This window comes from Lutjanus erythropterus, chromosome 4 (assembly GCF_056507025.1).
Source record: "Lutjanus erythropterus isolate fLutEry1 chromosome 4, fLutEry1.hap2, whole genome shotgun sequence".
NCBI classification, from domain to species: Eukaryota; Metazoa; Chordata; class Actinopteri; order Lutjaniformes; family Lutjanidae; genus Lutjanus; species Lutjanus erythropterus.
The window spans coordinates 8723202-8742159 of NC_139320.1; the positions used below are offsets into that span (position 1 = coordinate 8723202).

Here is an 18958-nt window from a genome sequence, read left to right on the forward strand (position 1 = left end):
CATAAAGATTAAAACACATTCACAGAAAATATACTGATTACAAACAGGTTTCTCCATGTTACATTTATAAATATTGTAGTTTACATTTGAAACATGTTAGTTAAAAACAGCATCAATGAATAAATAGAACTCCACATCAGATAAAACAAAGGAAATGATTCATCCAGATATACATATGTTAAATAACAACAATCAGAGTTTGTCCTGTTCAAACTGCACACATTTAATTAATCAGATCCCTATAAATATAACTGACAGTTCCAAATAAATGATTGCTGTAAAGAATACTCATATCTGTAGTATATAACTATAAAACCCTCCACAGTAATTAATAGTTCCTCAAAAATCACAGAATGCACTTTTTTTTTTCACGAGGAATGTTGAGAGATATTTGTCAGTGAAAACAGGGCGAGCCCGACAATCAAGAATCTGCAAATTGACTCTAATAGTTTTTGAGACTTGAATGATTCACCAAAGATTTTCTGAATGAACAATCCAGTTTTTAACAAAATATTGAAGGCTGAACAATCAGTCAGAGGATTGATTGTTAGGAGTGTTTATGATCATGTTGACATTTGACTGATCAGTTTCATAATACTGTAGACTGTAGATTCAGTGGTGGCTGCGTAGGATTGTTTCCACCTCGTGTGATCCAAACATTTTTAACAGCACCGAGGCCAAAAGTCAACATTTACTGAAAAAACATCAGTGTAATCATTTCCAAAAATCAAAACATGTTCTTATCCAATAAAACATTCAGCTTTGTGGTATTCAGTCTTTTAATAACAACCGTATTGACTGGATTATAAAAAGTGACGTCTGTCCACAGAGAGAGACGTGCAGCTGTGTTAAAAGAGACAAGTCATTTTCATCAAAGAAAACTAATTAATTTAAAAACAACTAACTCGGCTTAATCAGACAAATCCCTTTATTCAAACTGAGGATTTTGTTCAAAGATTTCTTTTCTCAATGTGACGACAGACATTCAAAGTTTCATTGGAGAACCTCACTACGAGCTTTGAATATAAAAACGGACATTTGGTGCAGTTCTACTGATTAACAAGTCAAATAAATGTTAAAATATCAAAGGTTCTCTGGTCCCAGCCTCTCAAATGTGGGATCTTCTGCATTTTTCTATTGAAATCATTTTGAGTTTTGGATTGTTGGTTGGTTAAAACGAGACATTTGAAGACGTCACATCAGAGAACGTCCAGAGACTCGATAAACAATCAACCGGCTGAAAAATAATTGACAGATAATCTTGATGATAAACTGACTCGAGTTATTTTCCGATGTCCAGAACGGCTGTGTGTCTGAGTTAATAGATGATCTGTCATGTTGTGTTCTTGGGTCTGCAGGTGGACTACGTGGAGCCGAGTCAGAACACCATCTCCCTGAAGATGATTCCTCGAATAGACCTCGACCGCATCAAGGCCAAGATGAGCCTGGTGGGACACACACACACACACACACACACACACACACACACACACACACACACACACACACACACACACACACACTCTTTTCAGCTCTTGATACATTGTGGTGAGACTTTACTTAGACTGTCTGTCTGTGTCTGTCTTTCTGTCCTGTAGAAAGACTGGTTCGCTAAGAGGAAGAAGTTTAAGAGGCCTGCTCAGAGGCTGTTTGATGCAGAAAAGATCAGGTACACATCCTTTGTCATGTGGACAGATATCTTCTCTCTAATGTGTGTTTTATTTAGGAGAAAATAGGGGGTTGAAATTACAGTAACTGCAATAAGCCGTAGAGAAACCACAGCAAACCACTATAACCGTTACTGTGTTCTAACGTGTAAAATATCTGCAAGAAAATTAAGAAATATGTCACCTGTGTGCATGATACTGCACACTGTGCTCTCCAACTGCTTTCACATTATTTTTCTGAGATTGTGACAAGGATCAATTAATAGATTTTCAATTATTTCTGACTATGTATCGACCAAACAACTAATTAATTAGTTGAAAATTTATTGCCAGATCGATGACTTGTTGAAAAATATGGAGCATGTGGACGTACATCTGTGTTCTCCACCTGTTTTCATATGTTTGGACCTATTTTTCAACTGACAAGATTGTGACAGGATCACACCATTTTCTGATAAACGTGGACCTAACAACAAATTTATCAGTGGAAAAATTATTGCCAGATCGATGACTTGTTGAAAAAGCGTATGTCCGTGTTCTCCACCTGTTTTCACATATTTTTTTTCTGTTGCAGCATATTGTCTTTTATATTTAGAACTTTATTTTCTAAGAATATAAGTATTAGTATTTCAGATGCTCAGAAACATCCTAAAACCATTGAAATAATTTGATTTTTAATGTTCCTTGGAACATCATCAGTGTACAGTAACATAAAAATAAATGTTGATAACAATAAAATATGATCAAATAAAATCAATGATAATAACAATGATGTAAAGAATAAAAGTAAAATGTCAGGATGTACTGATAATTTGATCATATTTGTTATTATTCTGCTTTTTAAAGCTAAAGTGATCAGATCAAATGGAAGTTTCTGCCTTTTGCTTTGGTATGACCCAATATTTTTGTAAATCCAGAATACAGGAAGTTCCAAATAAGGTCAAAGGTCAAATCAGAGGTCAGGGTTAATATGTAGAAATAATAACCTGATATAAAGATGTAAAACTGACACATATACAATTATCTGCCCCGACAACAAGAAAACTTTAAAGTTATTTTTCTCAGTTCTGCTTTTCTGAGAAGTTCCTGCCCGTTTCCTATGTAGGACAGAATATATCCATATATATCCTTTATTTCAACAGGTAAAAGTCTCATTGAGGTTAAAACTCTCTTTTTCAAGAGTGACCTGTCCACCGTTACAAATGACAACAACACAACAAATGATGAAACCACAGTGTCCAGTTAACATGGAAAACAAGGTCAGGGACACGACAGTTATGATGGAGGGACAATTTTAAAATGATTTTGGCAAAGATTCAGGAGCAGTCATGTTGACCAAGTGGGCTACTTTCACGATCCTTTAAAACCGACTGGAATGATTGACAGGTGCTGATTTGATTGACAGGTCCCTCGGGGGGGAGGTCAGCCATGACGGAGACTTCATGATCTTTGAGGGGAATCGTTACAGCCGCAAAGGCTTCCTGTTCAAGAGCTTTGCCATGTCTGCTGTGGTAAGAATAACTGCTGCATCATTACTCTGAAAACTAAAGAGCCCCCGAGAGCCCCTGGTCATGCCCCGAGGAAACCCCCTTTATTCTGAAATGAATCCTGATGGAACCGACAGAAAACTTATCCGGCAGTTTTCATGTGTCATCCTCTGATTTACGTGTTTGAACTCTGCTGAAAGATGAATCGGTCACGTGTAGAGAAGTTTTTGGCGTCTCTCTGACAGATCACGGACGGAGTGAAGCCCACCTTGTCAGAGCTGGAGAAGTTTGAAGACCAGCCTGAAGGGATCGACCTGGAGGTGGTCACAGAGTCAGGTACGCTGTGTGCAGAAACATGCGTCGGGTCACATGGGAAAACACTTTCAGAAGGGCTTAAGAAAGGATGTGTTCCTCCACCAAAATTTGATTGTTCATATTTGAGTCATTCATTCATTCAACCTTTATTTATTTCTTGGGAATACATTGAGGGGTGGCGTTCATTTTCACTGATGCCAAGATTACAATTAGGCAACAAAGCAGAAATACAATAGAAACAAAAGAAGAAAAGACAGAGAAATAATAAAATAAGTAGCCAGTAAGAAATTTACAACTGATTAATACGATCCTTTTGTTTTTAAAATCTCCCAAAGTTATCAGGGACTCTAAGTTTAAAGTGCATTGCAAGTTATTCCATGTGTCAGGAGCACAGAATCTAAAAGCAGTTTTTCCTAGTTCAGAATTAACGTGAGGAACATGAAGTGTTCTCCAGTCCTGAGGGCGGATCTGATAAGCTCCTGTTCTTAGATGCAATAGTGATGCAAGGTAGGTTGGTAGTTTGTTAAGGAGCGCTTTGTCTCACAGAGAGAGACGGCCAGCCAGCTTTGTTATACAGAATGCAGTGATGGTTCTGTAGGTATCACCTGTGATGAACCTGATTGGTGAACTGCATCCAGGAGTGTAAGGGTTGTAACAGCAGCATGTCTATAAATCACATCACCATAATCAAGAACAGGGAGTAAAACTGATTCAACAATTATTTTCCTACAAAACATTGAAGCAACATTTGTTTCTGTGGAGAAAACCAAGTTTTGTCTTCAGTTGTTTAACCAGATTATTAATGTGAACTTTGTAGGTGAGTTTGTCATCGATCCAGATGTTCAGGTATTTGTAGTGTGGGACTCTTTCAATCGCTGTGCTGATAAAGTGCTGATGTGACAAATACTGTAATCAATTTTCCTAGATTTTGTTAATACCATATATTTCGTTTTTTCTGCATTTAACATGAGTTTGAGGCCAATGAGTGTCTCCTGAAGAGTATTAAATGAAGATTGCAGCTTGTCAATGACCTGCTGTGTTGAATCTGCCCAACAGTATAAAATGGTATCATCATTACATAAATGAACCGTGGAAGTATTTAGAGCCTGGACAATGTCATTAATGTAGACTGTAAAAAGGACAGGTCCTAAAATTGAACCTTGAGGAACACCTTTTGTTATTGATAAAAATGCAGATTGGGCATTACCTGCTTTTACACACAGCTGTCTACCTGAAAGGGGTAACTGTGGAACCGTCTGTGAGCATCACATCCAATACTTGACCGTCTGTGTAAAAGTAGGGAATGATCGACTGTGTCAGACGCCTTTGAAAGGTCGACAAACAGAGCAGCACAATATTTCTGATCTTCTACTGCAGACACAATATCATTTAAAATGAGAGATGTTGCAGAGATGGTTCTGTGATTAGTCCTAAAACCAGACTGGTGCGGCTCAGTACAGAATATGCAGTTAAAAAAGACTTCAGTTGATTATATACTAACAATTCAAGTATTTTAGACAGACATGATCATTTAAATATAGGTCTGTAGTTATTAAGATCATTAATATCTCCTCCTTTATGCAACGGGATAACATGCGCGACCTTCCATACTTTGGGAATTGTACCTGATAAAACGGTTAAATTAAAAATATGAGTAACACATTCTGAAATCATCAAAGCAGAAAGCTGGAGAAAGAAAAGGTCCTGACTGTCCTCTCCAGCTGCTTTCTTGGAGTCGATGGCAAGAAGTGCTTCAGTAACTTGATGAGGGTGAAAAGTTGGAGAGTAAACTGAGGAATGTGTTTTACTGAGATATCAGATTCTGGACAGTTTATAGATTCCCCAGAACCCATATTCTGTAAATACTCATTAAAAGCTGTGCATGTTTCCAAGTGATCTGTTATTACTTGCTGACTGGAGGTTACATGTGAGGGCAGAGAAACATTTTTAGTGGAATTCACTACCTTCCAAAATTTAGCTGGGTTTGAAGAACAGCTAGAGATAGTATTTAAATAATAATCAGATTTAGCTTTCCTCACAAATGATGTAAGTTTATTTCTTAGCTGCCTAAAAGCAAGCCAGTGGGAGGGATCCCCAGGTTTTCTAGCTAAAGCCCAGGTTTTATTCTTCAGTTGGTACAAAGATGAGAGCTCAGAGGTGAACCAAGGACTCGATCTGTCTTTGATTATTTGCTGTTTGTTAACAACTGAGTTGAAGGTGTTTATAAAATGATCCAATGCTAAGTCAACATCTGGGATTTCTAATGTGGTTAAAATATTACTGTGACAAAGATCATGTAAGAAATTTCTGAGATTTCTCCTCAGAACAATTTGTGGTTTAGTTCTCTGCAATCTCGTATCCCTAATACAGGCTATGGGGCAATGGTCACTTATTCCAAGGTCAAAGACACCAGGAGCAACTATTTTATCACTCCTGTTAGACAAAATCATGTCTATTAAAGTTGGTTTTGAATTGTTTATTTAGGTTAGGCCTAGTGGGGTCAGAAATCAGCTGAGTTAGGTTGAGATTATCACAGACCTCCCTCCAATAAGCAGACACACTAGTAAACCAGTCGAGGTTAAAATCACCCAAAATTATAATCTCTGAATTACTATATTGACAGATTAAATCAGTCAATTTATCGATGGCATCAGGTTCAGCAGACGGAGGTCTATAAATCCCAATTAGTTACTAGGCCCTGAATTGACCTTCAAATCAATGAATTCAAAACATTTTTGTATGGTAACACAATTTAGAACTGTAACCAAAGTAACCAAGTTTCAGTCAGCACCAGAATATCAGGGTCTGTTTGAGAAACTAGAATCTTAAGGTGATCAAGTTTTTGATGTTGAAGCAGACTTCTAATGTTCCAATGGATCAAACCCAAACCATTTCTGTTTTTAAAGGTGTGTGGATTAAGTGAGGAGGGAGTTGACCCAAGTTCATACAATGAGGGGGTAGCAGTATTGGACTGAAGGGGAACTCTAATTAAATTTGAGACGACTGCAGTGCGTTTTGAACATTTCAGATAAGTCTGAGGCTTCCATAGGACAGGTATCCTGAGTAGAGGAGTTGCTGGCATAGAAGTTATCAAGGGGAGAGTGTTACAGCAGGAGACTGGAAACCAGTGGTCACCAGGTGGAGCTAGTGAGTAAGTGACTGAGTTTGGTGTGGGGCGTGAGGTGTGAGGCGGAGCATGTGACTGGTGACCAGAAGTGGCCATCTCCAAATTTGAACATGAGGCATTGGACAGTCACTCTGAGGAGGCCTTGTTTACCACTGCATAAAATAAGTTGTCCGTTAAAATCCGTACACCCGGGCCACTGGGGTGAATGCCGTCAAACCTGAAGAAGGACGCACGATTCCAAAACAGGTTAAAATTGTCAATAAAAACGGCACCGAAGTTGGAGCAGACAGATTGCAGCCAGGTGTGGAGGCTAAGGGTCCTGCTAAAACGACCAATGCCTCTCTTGAAGGGAGCAGTGGGCCCTGAAATAAAAACTTGTTTGCCAGAGTTTTTAAGGAAGTCTAAGAGCCTGCTAAAATCCCGCTTTAAAACTTCAGACCTCCGGCTGGCAATATCATTACAGCCAACGTGGATAATTTCATTCCTGACGTGAGAGTGACTGGCTGAGAGGTCCACAAAGAAAACAACCTGGAAGCTACAGAATAATTTAAAGATTTCAAAGAAGGTGGAGCAGGATGGAGTTTATTGCATGCAGAGTGTTATTTTAGCCAGAAATAGCTGCATTTCATAGACAGGTCAGTAGATCTGAGTCGTCTTCTTGTTGTTTTAATGTTTAAAGTGCAAACTTTGAAGTTCGAGTAAAAAGTTCAAGTCGGTAAATAAAAATGCATCACACTCAGGCTGTGAATGTGTAATAAATAAAACCCTTTAGGACTTGTTCAGGACCTTTCTGTGTGGAGTTTGCATGTTCTCCTCGTGTCTGCGTGGGTTCTCTCCGGGTTCTCCGGCTTCCTCCCACAGTCCAAAGACATGCATGCAGGTTAATTGGTGACTCTAAATTGCCCGTAGGTATGAATTTGAGTGTGAGTGGTTGTCTGTCTATGCGTCAGTCCTGTGATGAACTGGCGACTTGTCCAGGGTGAACCCCGCCTCTCACCCATTGTCAGCTGGGACAGACTCCACCCCTTGTGACCCCTCAAGGATAAGCGGTTACAATGAATGAATGAATAAAACACTGTATTTGAAGGAGTGTGCATTAGACTGTTGTAACCATGACAGGCCGCCTGTCGTGAACAGGAAGTAGTCTTTGTGATTGTTTTCGACTGCTGTTGTTAAGTGTTATTTGGTCAGTTATGTAGTGCAGTGTTTCCCAGACTTCTTCCTGGGGACCCACAAACCACCAATCAATCAATGGAAAAATTATTGTCAGATTGATCACTAGTTGAAAATTGGGTCCAAACCTCCGTGCACTCCACCTGTTTTCACGTTTGGCCCTTTTTTTCAATTGACAAGACAGTGATAGATTAATTAATTGACTTTAATTATTTTCTGACATTTCATGGACCAAACACCGATGGATTAGCGGAAGAATTATTGCCAGTTCGATATTTTTCACCACCAACTGATTGATAAATCATGAGTATAATGGATAGATTGATCTTCTATAACCAAACATATTTCCATGTTATATACTTTATAAATGATAAATGAATGTGAAAATGTAAATGATGTAAGCTGAGTTAACAGGTCAGTTGATTTTATTCCCTGTGTGTGCACGTGTGTGTGTGTGCAGGTAAGGAGCGTGAACACAACCTGCAGGCTGGAGACAACGTGGAGGTTTGTGAAGGAGAGTTGATCAACCTGCAGGGAAAAATCCTCAGTGTGGACGGCAACAAGATCACCATCATGCCCAAACACGAAGACCTGAAGGTACACACACACACACACACACACACAGACAGCTGTCTTTTCATAATTTAAGAACTCTCATAGACATAATGCATTCCCTGGTCCCAAACTTTAACCATCACAACGAAATGCCAAATTAAGGCTCAGAGAAGTATCAATATTTCAATACTTTTTCAGTACCACATGACTAAAAACAGGACAATATGAACATTTGTATCAAAACTACCAAAGCAAAGATTGAAGTGCTCATTAAAAAGTTCAGTTCAGTCTCATGTCTGAATGCTCAGACAGCGTTCAGTGAGTTTTTCTGCATCAGCAGTGTGCAGGCTGTTAAAATCTGAATGTTGCTGCAGTTCACTGAGAATCTTCACTTAAAGAAGAATTTTCCTACTCGACTCAAACAAACTCATCATCTCAAAAACAGAAACTGACCATTACAGGTGGTTTTCATTTGAAAAAACACAAATACAAAATAAAAGAACACCAGACAGAAACAACAACAAGCACTGAAACTGCTGTAAAAAGCTGAGATGGAATTAATCTCAGACTCTCTAAAAGAAGAGACAGAAACGTTACGTCAATTTTATAACAATTATGATTCACAGCATTTCTCCCTGTTTACTTCCTGAGTCACATTCAGATGATGACTGGGTGACACTGCACTGTCAAAATAAAAGAGAAATGTCCTGCACTTTACTCTATTAGAGTAAAGAGCTACTGTGTTACCTCTTGTGTATGTGGTTGTATTTATATTGCCTAACTGTGTGTGTGTGTGTGTGTGTGTGTGTGTGTGTGTGTGTGTGTGTGTGTGTGTGTGTGTGTGTGTGTGCACGTGTGTGCACGTGTGTGCACGTGTGTGCACGTGTGTGCGTGTGCGTGTTCTCTCACAGGATCCCTTGGAGTTCCCGGCTCATGAGTTGAGAAAATATTTCCGGATGGGCGACCACGTGAAGGTGATTGCCGGGCGATACGAGGGCGACACCGGCCTCATCGTCAGAGTGGAGGAGAACTTCGTCATCCTCTTCTCTGACCTCACCATGCACGAGGTACCTGCTCTGTCCGTCCTTTCATGCTGTTGAAGATAACAGTTGCTGTGTGTAAACTACAGCTGTACTCACCTGCACACGCCCCTTTAACATCTGGACAAAAAACACTCACATCTGGTTTTTGTCTGTAATGGGAAAGGATGCAATCAGCGTTCAGTCCTGGGTCACATGACTCTGCAGGAGTCACTGCAGGCCGGGCGCACAATTAATTGATTATCAAAGTAGTTGGGTATTCATTTAATAATCAATTAATAATTAATGAATTGTTGCAGCTGTAGTGTACTTCAGGGTGTGGTGCAGCTAAGGTGACAAAATGAGTAAAAATCACTATTTTTGAGCAGATATGTCGATATTGTGACAATATTGTAGGGATAACTTTCACAAAATATAAATCCAATGAGATTTTTTGATCAATAATATCATTAAAGTGGATATATAATAATAAAACAGCTAGAACAGTCTGATAAGTTCAGAAAATCACATCACTTTATTGTAATGCAGCCTTTAAAAGCAGGGAGAGACAACACCTATAACAGCTTCCAAATCTATCATGATATCTCGTCTCATGTAATGATATGATATTGATTTATTGCCCAGCCCTACCTTAGACATAAACACCATCCTGATATGAATGGAAACTCACACACATTCTCATGTGCACAACTTGATAAAAGAGGTTAAGGTCACAGAGGCGGCTGCAGGCGGGTAAGGATTCATCATCAGAGTGTGTGTATGAGTCTGTTGTTCACAGCCGTGGAAGAAAAAAATGGCTTGTCAACACTGACTGACTGCCCAGGAATGCTTGTGAAGGATGCCTCACCTCTGGGCGTCACCAGGAATTACTGAGCGTTGCTGATTTATGGCAGTTTGTATTTTGTGTTGTAGCCTGAATGTTATTAAGATAATTTGAGGCGTTACCTTCACTGGATAATTCAAAAACTGACATACCTGCCTGTCCTCAACTGAATTTCCGGTAGATTTATTAACCACATTGTCATTATAATATATCGAATGCCTCTATTTTTCTGCTGCTAAGAAACATGACAACGTATCAGAAACATGACCACCAGTGAACAGGCTGCTCTGACTACTTCTTTCATTCTACTTTGATGAAAGTGAACCTGAAAAGTTCCAGTCTGAATGTTTCAAGAATTGTGCCGATTAACTTCTAACATAATTAATTAAACAAAGGAGGATTCCATCACATTTTCCCCCTTAAATGTTTTAAACCCGACCACCACGCCAAATTCTGTTCTCAGATTTAAGACGTGGAAGTTTCTTTGCTCACTTGGCAACGTCGACTTCAGAAGAACACTAAACCTTTCCTTTTTGAATCCACACAAGATCAAATCAACATAAATTACACCCACCCTCAGTGCTCATTTTAAAAGAAAGTGTGTATTCATTGTTTGTAGAGAAAATATTACTGTTTAACATCTGGCCTGGAGGATTTATGATGTGGTCATGGTCCAGTATAAAATTGCACAACTTTAAACTCATGTGTTCTGAGAATGGATTTTGCAGTTGAGCAGGAGTCGAGCATTAAAAAAAAAATTAAATTAAACTCAAAAGAAAATGAGGAAAAAAATCATTCTTTCTTGTGAAACACAAATGTTCTGAAAGTTGGTGGTGTGACGGGTTGCTGCGTCGGTTCTTTCACCGTTCATTTAGAGGAAATGAATGAATGAAATGTGTGTGTGTGTGTGTGTGTGTAGTTGAAGGTGTTGCCCAGAGATCTGCAGCTCTGCTCGGAGACGGCGTCCGGCGTGGATGCAGGAGGGCAGCACGAGTGGGGCGAGCTGGTCCAGCTGGACCCACAGACTGTCGGCGTCATTGTTCGACTGGAGAGAGAGACGTTTCAGGTAATAGTCTGCTCCAGGGTGGACACCAGAGCAGCGTCTGCACGAGGAACGTGAAGCGACCTCTTTAGTTCAAAGTTTAGTTGACATGAACTTTCACTATCAGTAAAACAAGGTGAGTTCAGCGGGTGTCTTGTGTGTCTGTCAGGTGTTGAACATGCACGGGAAAGTGTTGACGGTCCGGCATCAGGCAGTGAACCGCAGGAAGGACAACCGCTTCGCCGTGGCTCTGGACTCCGAGCAGAACAACATCCACGTCAAGGACATCGTCAAAGTCATCGATGGGCCGCACTCGGTAAGGACCAGAGAGTTCATTCAGCTTCTGAAATGACACACGTCTGTCAACATCGAGTCTTTCCTGCTCACATGAGATTCTACAGCCGTTAAAATGTTAACTTCGTCCCGCAGGGCCGCGAGGGGGAGATTCGTCACCTGTTCCGAGGTTTCGCCTTCCTCCACTGTAAGAAGCTGGTGGAGAACGGAGGCATGTTCGTCTGCAAGACCAGACACCTGGTGCTAGCTGGAGGATCCAAGGTCAGTCTCAGTACCACACTGGCTGCTTGAAATGTGACTGTGGAAGGATTTTCACTTCACATCAGTGTCTGTCTGTAGCCGTCAATCTCTCTCACATATTTATGCTTACTTTTGTGTTCATAGTTTTATTTGGGGGTTCTAACAGAACACGTTTACAGACTTTGTTGTTAAAAAAAAAAACACAATTTTTAAAATTTTTGCAGCTTCTTTATTCCCCCTCTATCTGACAACCCCTCCCAAAAAGCCCAGTCTGCTCTGATTGGTCAGCTCCCGTTGTGATTCACTGAATATTCAGTGGGTTGGACGGTCACCTTTGTAGAGGTGGTGTGAAACCCTTTGTGACATCATAAGGAGAAGCGAATCTTACTGGTGAACGCACAAACAAAGAGAAGCTGGCAGTGACCTTTAAACTGAGGCTGCTCTGATCAGGATTTTTGAGACTGATCACTGGAAACATTATCTGATATTGATTATGAAGTCTATATGAAACCTTTTATTTATCATGTAGCATTATGTACATGTATGTATTTATTTCAGTGTTCTTAACAACAATGTATATTAAATACAAGTATACAGTTATCACTGAAAATGAAGAAACAGAGAAACATTCCTGTTTTAAACAAACTTCAGTTACCTTGTTCTTTGCTGTCCAAAGTGTTGTAGTTTACAAGGTGCACCTGAATGTATCATGAAGTCCCTGTCCCTGTGTGTGTGTGTGTGTGTCAAACTCCGACAGAGACAGCAGAGGACAGAAGCAGTGCAGCCATAAATGACACCAAAACACGACAGAGACTCAGCAGAGCTTTTTTTGTAACATGATGATTTTGGTGCAGACATTCACCCGATCACCGATTGATCACCCGTTACTTAAACTGTTCTTTTATTGTTGGTAAAGTGAGTACTTATTGAAAATGTACTATGTCTTTCTATATTTACCTCTGTTTACCTCTTTCAGCCCAGAGACGTGACCAACTTCACAGTGGGAGGATTTGCTCCAATGAGTCCTCGGATCAGCAGCCCCATGCACCACGGCGGAGGAGGTGAGAGTACGATTCTTCCAGCTCATGGCTGATGGAGGTGATAAGATGATGGAGGCCTGGTTGACAATTCATACCAAAACTATTAAGGAGACATTACAAGCACACGCACCAGTCAATCTGACAAAGGAAGCTTTTAAAACTTTTCAATCCGCTTCATAATTTTTGCTTCTGCTTGTTCTGTGTTGTCGGTTCCAGCTGGATAAAAACGGCCTCAGTGTAAGTCAGAACCTGCTCATTAAATCAGAGTCAGGAGGCTGCTGCCAAATCTTCTCTTAGCACAGATTTTGGAATGTGTTTAAGATAGAAAGTATTCTGTTACCTCCTAGAAAAAAGGCCTGTTCCAACAAAAACCAGCCTGGTGTCATCGATCAACCCGTCAGGTCGCTTTTGATTTCCAAAAGGTTTTATCAACACAAATAAAACACGGACCAAAAAGCCTGTAGTTACTGGATGAAGTCACAACCAATCAGATCATATCACCTTTCCAGAGCAAACTGCACCAAAAAGTGCCAGAACTCCTAAACTACGAGAACGGCCAACCACCTCCAGACTGTTATCGCTCATGATGAAGACATTAATGCATTTACTCTGTTAGTTTATCTTTTTAAAAAATGAAATGTGACAAATATGTAAATTTTTATCAATAGGATTATTAATAAGTAAACTAATGTTTTTTTCTGTTGGATAATAACCGTCAGTGATCTGATTCAGATATTAGATTCATCAGTGTATTTTATAAGATTATAAACGTCATTTTAAAATTAATATGAACAAGTTTTCACCTGGAACCATCACAAAAAATAATCACAGCCTGTGGGAAAAGGATGGAAACGAGTACAAAAATAAAACCACAGAAAGTCCTAAGGGCTCCTCCCTGCAGGTGTTGTGTCGGCTTTTGGCAGTCAGTGTGAACTCGAGGTCAGAGCATCTCCTCTCTGACTGGTCATGATTTTCCCTCCACAGCTTGAACCAGAGTTTACATTCAGTCACTCAGTCAGAATCACAGACTTCTGTCACGTCTTGCAACCTCAGCTGTCTTCCTCAATATTTTGTCTTCCTTTGTGTTCACCTCTCTCAAGTTTCATCCAGATTTTCTACCTCTTGCTTCTCACATGCAGTTATTATTATGTAAAGGATAAATATACTGTCATTTTCAATGTGTGGTTAGTGACATTTCAGCATTAAAGGGACGGCTCACCCCTAGATTGGCGACTGCGCCCATGTTGCTGTCTAGCTTTGCCACTTTGGTCTTTATGAACTGTTTGTATCTATTTGCTTGCTGTTCAATCAAAAGTTGTCGTAGCGTAAACAGTGTTTTTGTCGTCCTACAGGAGCTCCACAGAGAGGAGGAGGTGGAGGAGGAATGGGGCGGGGTAGAGGACGAAGAGACAACGAGCTGATTGGTCAGACGGTCCGTATCTCCCAGGGTCCATACAAAGGTAAGACTGACTGAGGACACCAGGATTATTAATTTTATACTCTTTGTTTTTTAAAACTGTAATCCCTGATGGATTTGCCTCCATTTCCCAGGTTACATTGGTGTGGTGAAGGACGCCACAGAGTCGACGGCCAGAGTCGAGCTGCACTCCACCTGTCAGACCATCTCTGTAGACCGACAGCGCTTAACCACCATGTACGTCTTCAAAAACTATCTGACTGCTTCATCAATTATAATCAAGAGTTTCTAACCTCACGTTAACCTCCACCCTCGTCCGTCCTTCCAGGGGAGCCAAGAGACACAGCGGAATGACCTCCACCCATGGACGTACTCCCATGTACGGCTCCCAGACTCCCATGTATAGCACTGGCTCCAGAACACCCATGTACGGGTCTCAGACGCCACTGCATGACGGTAAGACGCCGTCAGTTTGTATCTGACAAAACACTTGAAGTAAAACAGTTTGATTAAGCAGCTAGACGAAGTCACAGACCATGACAGATGAGGTGTTTAAATAGTTTTATCAGACTAACAGATCAAAATCCAGAGAGAGTCTGCTTACAATCACCTAAAACAAAGACAACCATCAAATCCTCACAAATGATCAAGTTATTGATTCATCAGCTAATCATTTTAGCAACTCCAAAAACGCTGGGCTGTTACGTAAAACAGGTAAAAAATAATGCAGTGATTTGTGTCAACCTATATTACATACAGCACAAATACAAGAAACGTGGACTCGTCAGACCACAGGACACTTTTCCTCTTTGCGTCAGTCCATCTCAGATGAGCTCAGGTCCAGAGAAGTCTGCAGTGTTTCTGGATGTTGTTGATATATGTCTTCCTCTTTGCATGGTAGAGTCTGAACTTACATTTGTAGATGCAGAGACAAACTGTGTTTACTGACAACGGTTTTCCAAAGTGTTCCTGAGTCCATGTAGTGTCCTTTATACAATGATGAGGGTTTTTAATGCAGTGCTGCCTGAGGGGTCAAAGGTCACAGACAGTCAGTGTTGGTTTTCAGAGATTTCTCTGGATTCTCTGGATCTTTTCATGATATCATGGATTGTAGATGATGAAATCTATAAATTCCTGCAGGTTTGTGTTGACAAACTTTGTTCTTAAACTGTTGGACTGTTTGCAGTTTTTCACAAAGTGGTGAATCTGACCCCATCCATGCTGTGAACCACTGAGTCTTTCCAGGACGCCCCTTTAATACCCGATCATGATCCTGTCACCTGTTACCAGCTCACCTGTTCACCTGTGGAACGTTTCAAACAGGACTTTCAGTCTCCTGTTGCTCCTGAACAATGTGACAGCATGTTTACCAAAAACAAAGTTTATCAGTTTGAACATTAAATGTTTTTTGTTTTGTGTTGGATTCAGTTGAATTTAGCTCAAAGCTGATTCACAAATCGTTGCATTCTGTTTTTATTTATGTTTTAACATTCACACTTTTTTGAACTGGGGTTTATTTATAAGAACAGACTAAATTATTACCCACAATCCTGTGTGACTGAAAGTGTTTCTCATCACTCTGTCACAGGAAGCCGTACGCCTCACTACGGCTCTCAGACCCCGCTGCATGATGGGAGCAGGACGCCGGGTCAGAGTGGAGCCTGGGACCCCAGCAACCCCAACACACCTTCCAGGTAACACTCACACACACACTCACAGAGTTCAGTGTGTACTTTTTATGCCATTCCTAATTTCATATTTTGAAACGTTTGTCTGTTCTCTTCAGGAACGAAGAGGAGTACGACTTTGGCTACGACGACGAGCCCTCTCCGTCCCCTCAGGGATACGGCGGGACCCCCAACCCCCAGACCCCGGGCTACCCAGAAGTCCCGTCTCCACAAGTCAACCCTCAGTACAACCCTCAGACACCTGGCACACCTGCTATGTGAGCGTCAAAACAAATGTTAACACGATTATTTCTGAAAGCAAAAACACAATTTTTGTCCTTTTTGTTATAAACATGTTGAGAATTCAATCCAGTGTATCAACGTCTGGCAGCTTAAATGTCAGAATGAGCTCTGTCTGGCCGACTGTTTACATTCTGTTGATAAATGTTTGCAGAGATATTTGGAATCATCTTAAATTCCCTTTTCTCAGAAAATGTTTTGAACTCAATGAACCAAGAAGAAGAAACCTCAACGTGTCTGTATATATTTGTGTGTAGGTATAACACAGAGCAGTATTCTCCCTACGCCGCCCCGTCCCCTCAGGGCTCCTACCAGCCCAGTCCCAGTCCTCAGAGCTACCACCAGGTGGCGCCCTCACCGGTCGGCTACCAGAACACACACTCTCCAGCCAGCTACCATCCGACACCCTCTCCCATGGCGTATCAGGTACGAGCTCGCCGTGTTTCTTCCATGATCACAATAATCTCAAAGAAAAATGTTGGTTTCCTTTCATCTTATCTGTGAAACCTGATCATGTACTCGCCACATCCTCACCAAAACTACCCGCCGCTCAACACCACTGTGTTCATCAGTTGTGCATTATTAGTACTTATTTTCAGGTGTAAAGTCACTTCATACTGTGGAATATTTCTCTCCAATGTGCAATAATCAGGTGTATTATCATCATTTCCTCTTATGTTTGCATTTTTATATTTCCCTCGTTTGAATTGTTCTTTTGTTTCTTGCTTGTATTTGTATATTTTATCTTTTATATTTTTTATTGATGCTTCTTGATATTTTTGCTCTCCACTTTGCTGCAGTGAATTTCCACGTTGTGGGACTAATAAAGGAATGTCACCTTATCTCATTTTATAAAATCATATCTTAAAAATTCTTGTAAAAACTGTAAAATCAGTGATTTATTTTTAGTAAGTAATCAAATCTACTTCTTTTGGCTAAAAGTGATTCTCACGGCTTCCTCAGGCCAGTCCTAGTCCCAGTCCTGTGGGCTACAGTCCGATGACGCCCGGAGCGCCCTCTCCTGGAGGTTATAACCCTCACACCCCAGGCTCCAACATCGAGCAGGGCGGCAGCGACTGGGTGACCACTGACATCCTGGTCCGGGTGAAGGACTCCTTCATGGACCTGATGGGACAGACCGGGGTCATCAGGAGCGTCACGGTAACCAGCGCAGCCACATTAAATGTCCTGCATCGTCAGATCAGTGTTTAGACGAGGAACTGACGGACCACATCTGTTAATGATCAGACTGAGATCTCTCAGGTTTTTGCTGCTCCTGTTCATCTGGGGACAGTATTTCAAAACTTTTAATCCAGATCAGATCAGAATGATCCAGAACTCCCTTTTTTTGCTATCCAAGATTAAATGGATTTTTTTTTTTTTTCTGTTTTTCCAAAGAATTTTCAGAGAAGTGTGTTCTGATCCAGATACGACGAGATGAGCTTCCAGAATCTAGATGTGCAGTTGTTGGTTTGTCCTCCATCTGTTGGTCAAACTAACGTTTCATTAAATGTTGGGATGCTTTATTATTACCAATTAGATGTCTGGGTGGCATACTGCTGTCTTCTTTTATCATAAGTGAAATAGTGGCTCAGCAGAGCGTCTCTCCCTGCCCGTCCAGCTGGTCAGTCTGGCTGCAGAGCTGTCAGTAATCGGTCAGTCTGCGTGGGGTTTTTCAGTGAGGAACTCACTCTCATCATTTAGACAGATTATCAATCATGATGCAGGTGAGAATTATTTTGCATAGAAGAATGAAAGTTGAAATTCTTGTTCTTGTTTTTCACACAACAGCAGCTTGGAGTTTTCTTGGTGTTTTAATTGAAAATGTTGGTTTATTGGTTAATAGTCAAATTTAAAATGATCTTGTTTTGGCATGAACACATCCATATGGAATCCACCTTAAGAGCAGGATCAGAATAATCCAGATTTTTAGCATCAAAACTCTCCTGATCTGCACCTTGGAGTTTTGAAATACAACATTTGACCTAGATTAAGGGGAGGATCGGATTACCGGGTTGTAGTTTAATTTGTGGGTTTTTAAAGACAAATACAGACAGAATCATTCATTCATTCATTGTAACCGCTTATCCTTGACGGGTCACGGGGGGTGGAGCCTGTCCCAGCTGACATTGGGCGAGAGGCGGGGTTCACCCTGGACAAGTCGCCAGTTCATCACATAGAGACAGACACACACTCACACTCACATTCACACCTACGGAAGTTGGGGTTGAATCTTTATTATTTTTAAAATTGATTTAGTTATTGTGTTATTAAAATTGAGTATCAGTCTATCTGTCCTCGATATTTGAGAGTTTGTTGTGGCGTTGGTTTGTGTTTGTGTCCCTGCAGGGTGGGATGTGTTCAGTGTTCATGCAGGAGTCAGAGAAGGTGGTCAGTATCAGCAGTGATCACCTGGAGCCCGTCACTCCCACCAAGAACAACAAGGTGAGTCACGGGTCTCAGCTGGTTCTCCTCTGCTGACCTCTGACCTGCTGTGAAACACATCAAGGCCACATTTCATTTTTATTATTCCTCCTAGTTTACATTGTTTTTGTGTTTCTGTTTTATTGATTTAAGATTACTTTGACTTATTCTGCTGATTTTTACATCATTATTCTCATTTTCATCTAAAACATGATCTTTGCAAGGATCTGTACCAAACAAAGAAAGAATCCAGGCTTTATTTCTGATGAGTAACTGGATGATCTTAAAACCTCAGGCATCTTGAAATGATTTCAATAAAGTGGAGCCAATAAAACATGTCAGATTCT

General features: G+C 40.7%; 1 protein-coding gene across 1 annotated transcript in view; it reads left to right on the top strand.

The window, feature by feature from the left end:
* supt5h (SPT5 homolog, DSIF elongation factor subunit) overlaps positions 1–18958 on the top strand; it is a 35014-nt gene that overhangs the window by 15453 nt on the left and 603 nt on the right. The window contains exons 13-30 of the mRNA XM_084716884.1: positions 1359–1448; positions 1599–1669; positions 3073–3178; positions 3400–3490; positions 8230–8366; positions 9236–9391; positions 11107–11253; positions 11399–11545; positions 11659–11784; positions 12740–12824; positions 14156–14263; positions 14355–14457; positions 14549–14676; positions 15809–15914; positions 16007–16165; positions 16445–16613; positions 17151–17348; positions 18537–18632. Of these exons, the coding sequence (XP_084573010.1) occupies positions 1359–1448; positions 1599–1669; positions 3073–3178; positions 3400–3490; positions 8230–8366; positions 9236–9391; positions 11107–11253; positions 11399–11545; positions 11659–11784; positions 12740–12824; positions 14156–14263; positions 14355–14457; positions 14549–14676; positions 15809–15914; positions 16007–16165; positions 16445–16613; positions 17151–17348; positions 18537–18632 (2223 nt within the window). The remainder of the gene's footprint in view (positions 1–1358; positions 1449–1598; positions 1670–3072; positions 3179–3399; positions 3491–8229; positions 8367–9235; positions 9392–11106; positions 11254–11398; positions 11546–11658; positions 11785–12739; positions 12825–14155; positions 14264–14354; positions 14458–14548; positions 14677–15808; positions 15915–16006; positions 16166–16444; positions 16614–17150; positions 17349–18536; positions 18633–18958) is intronic.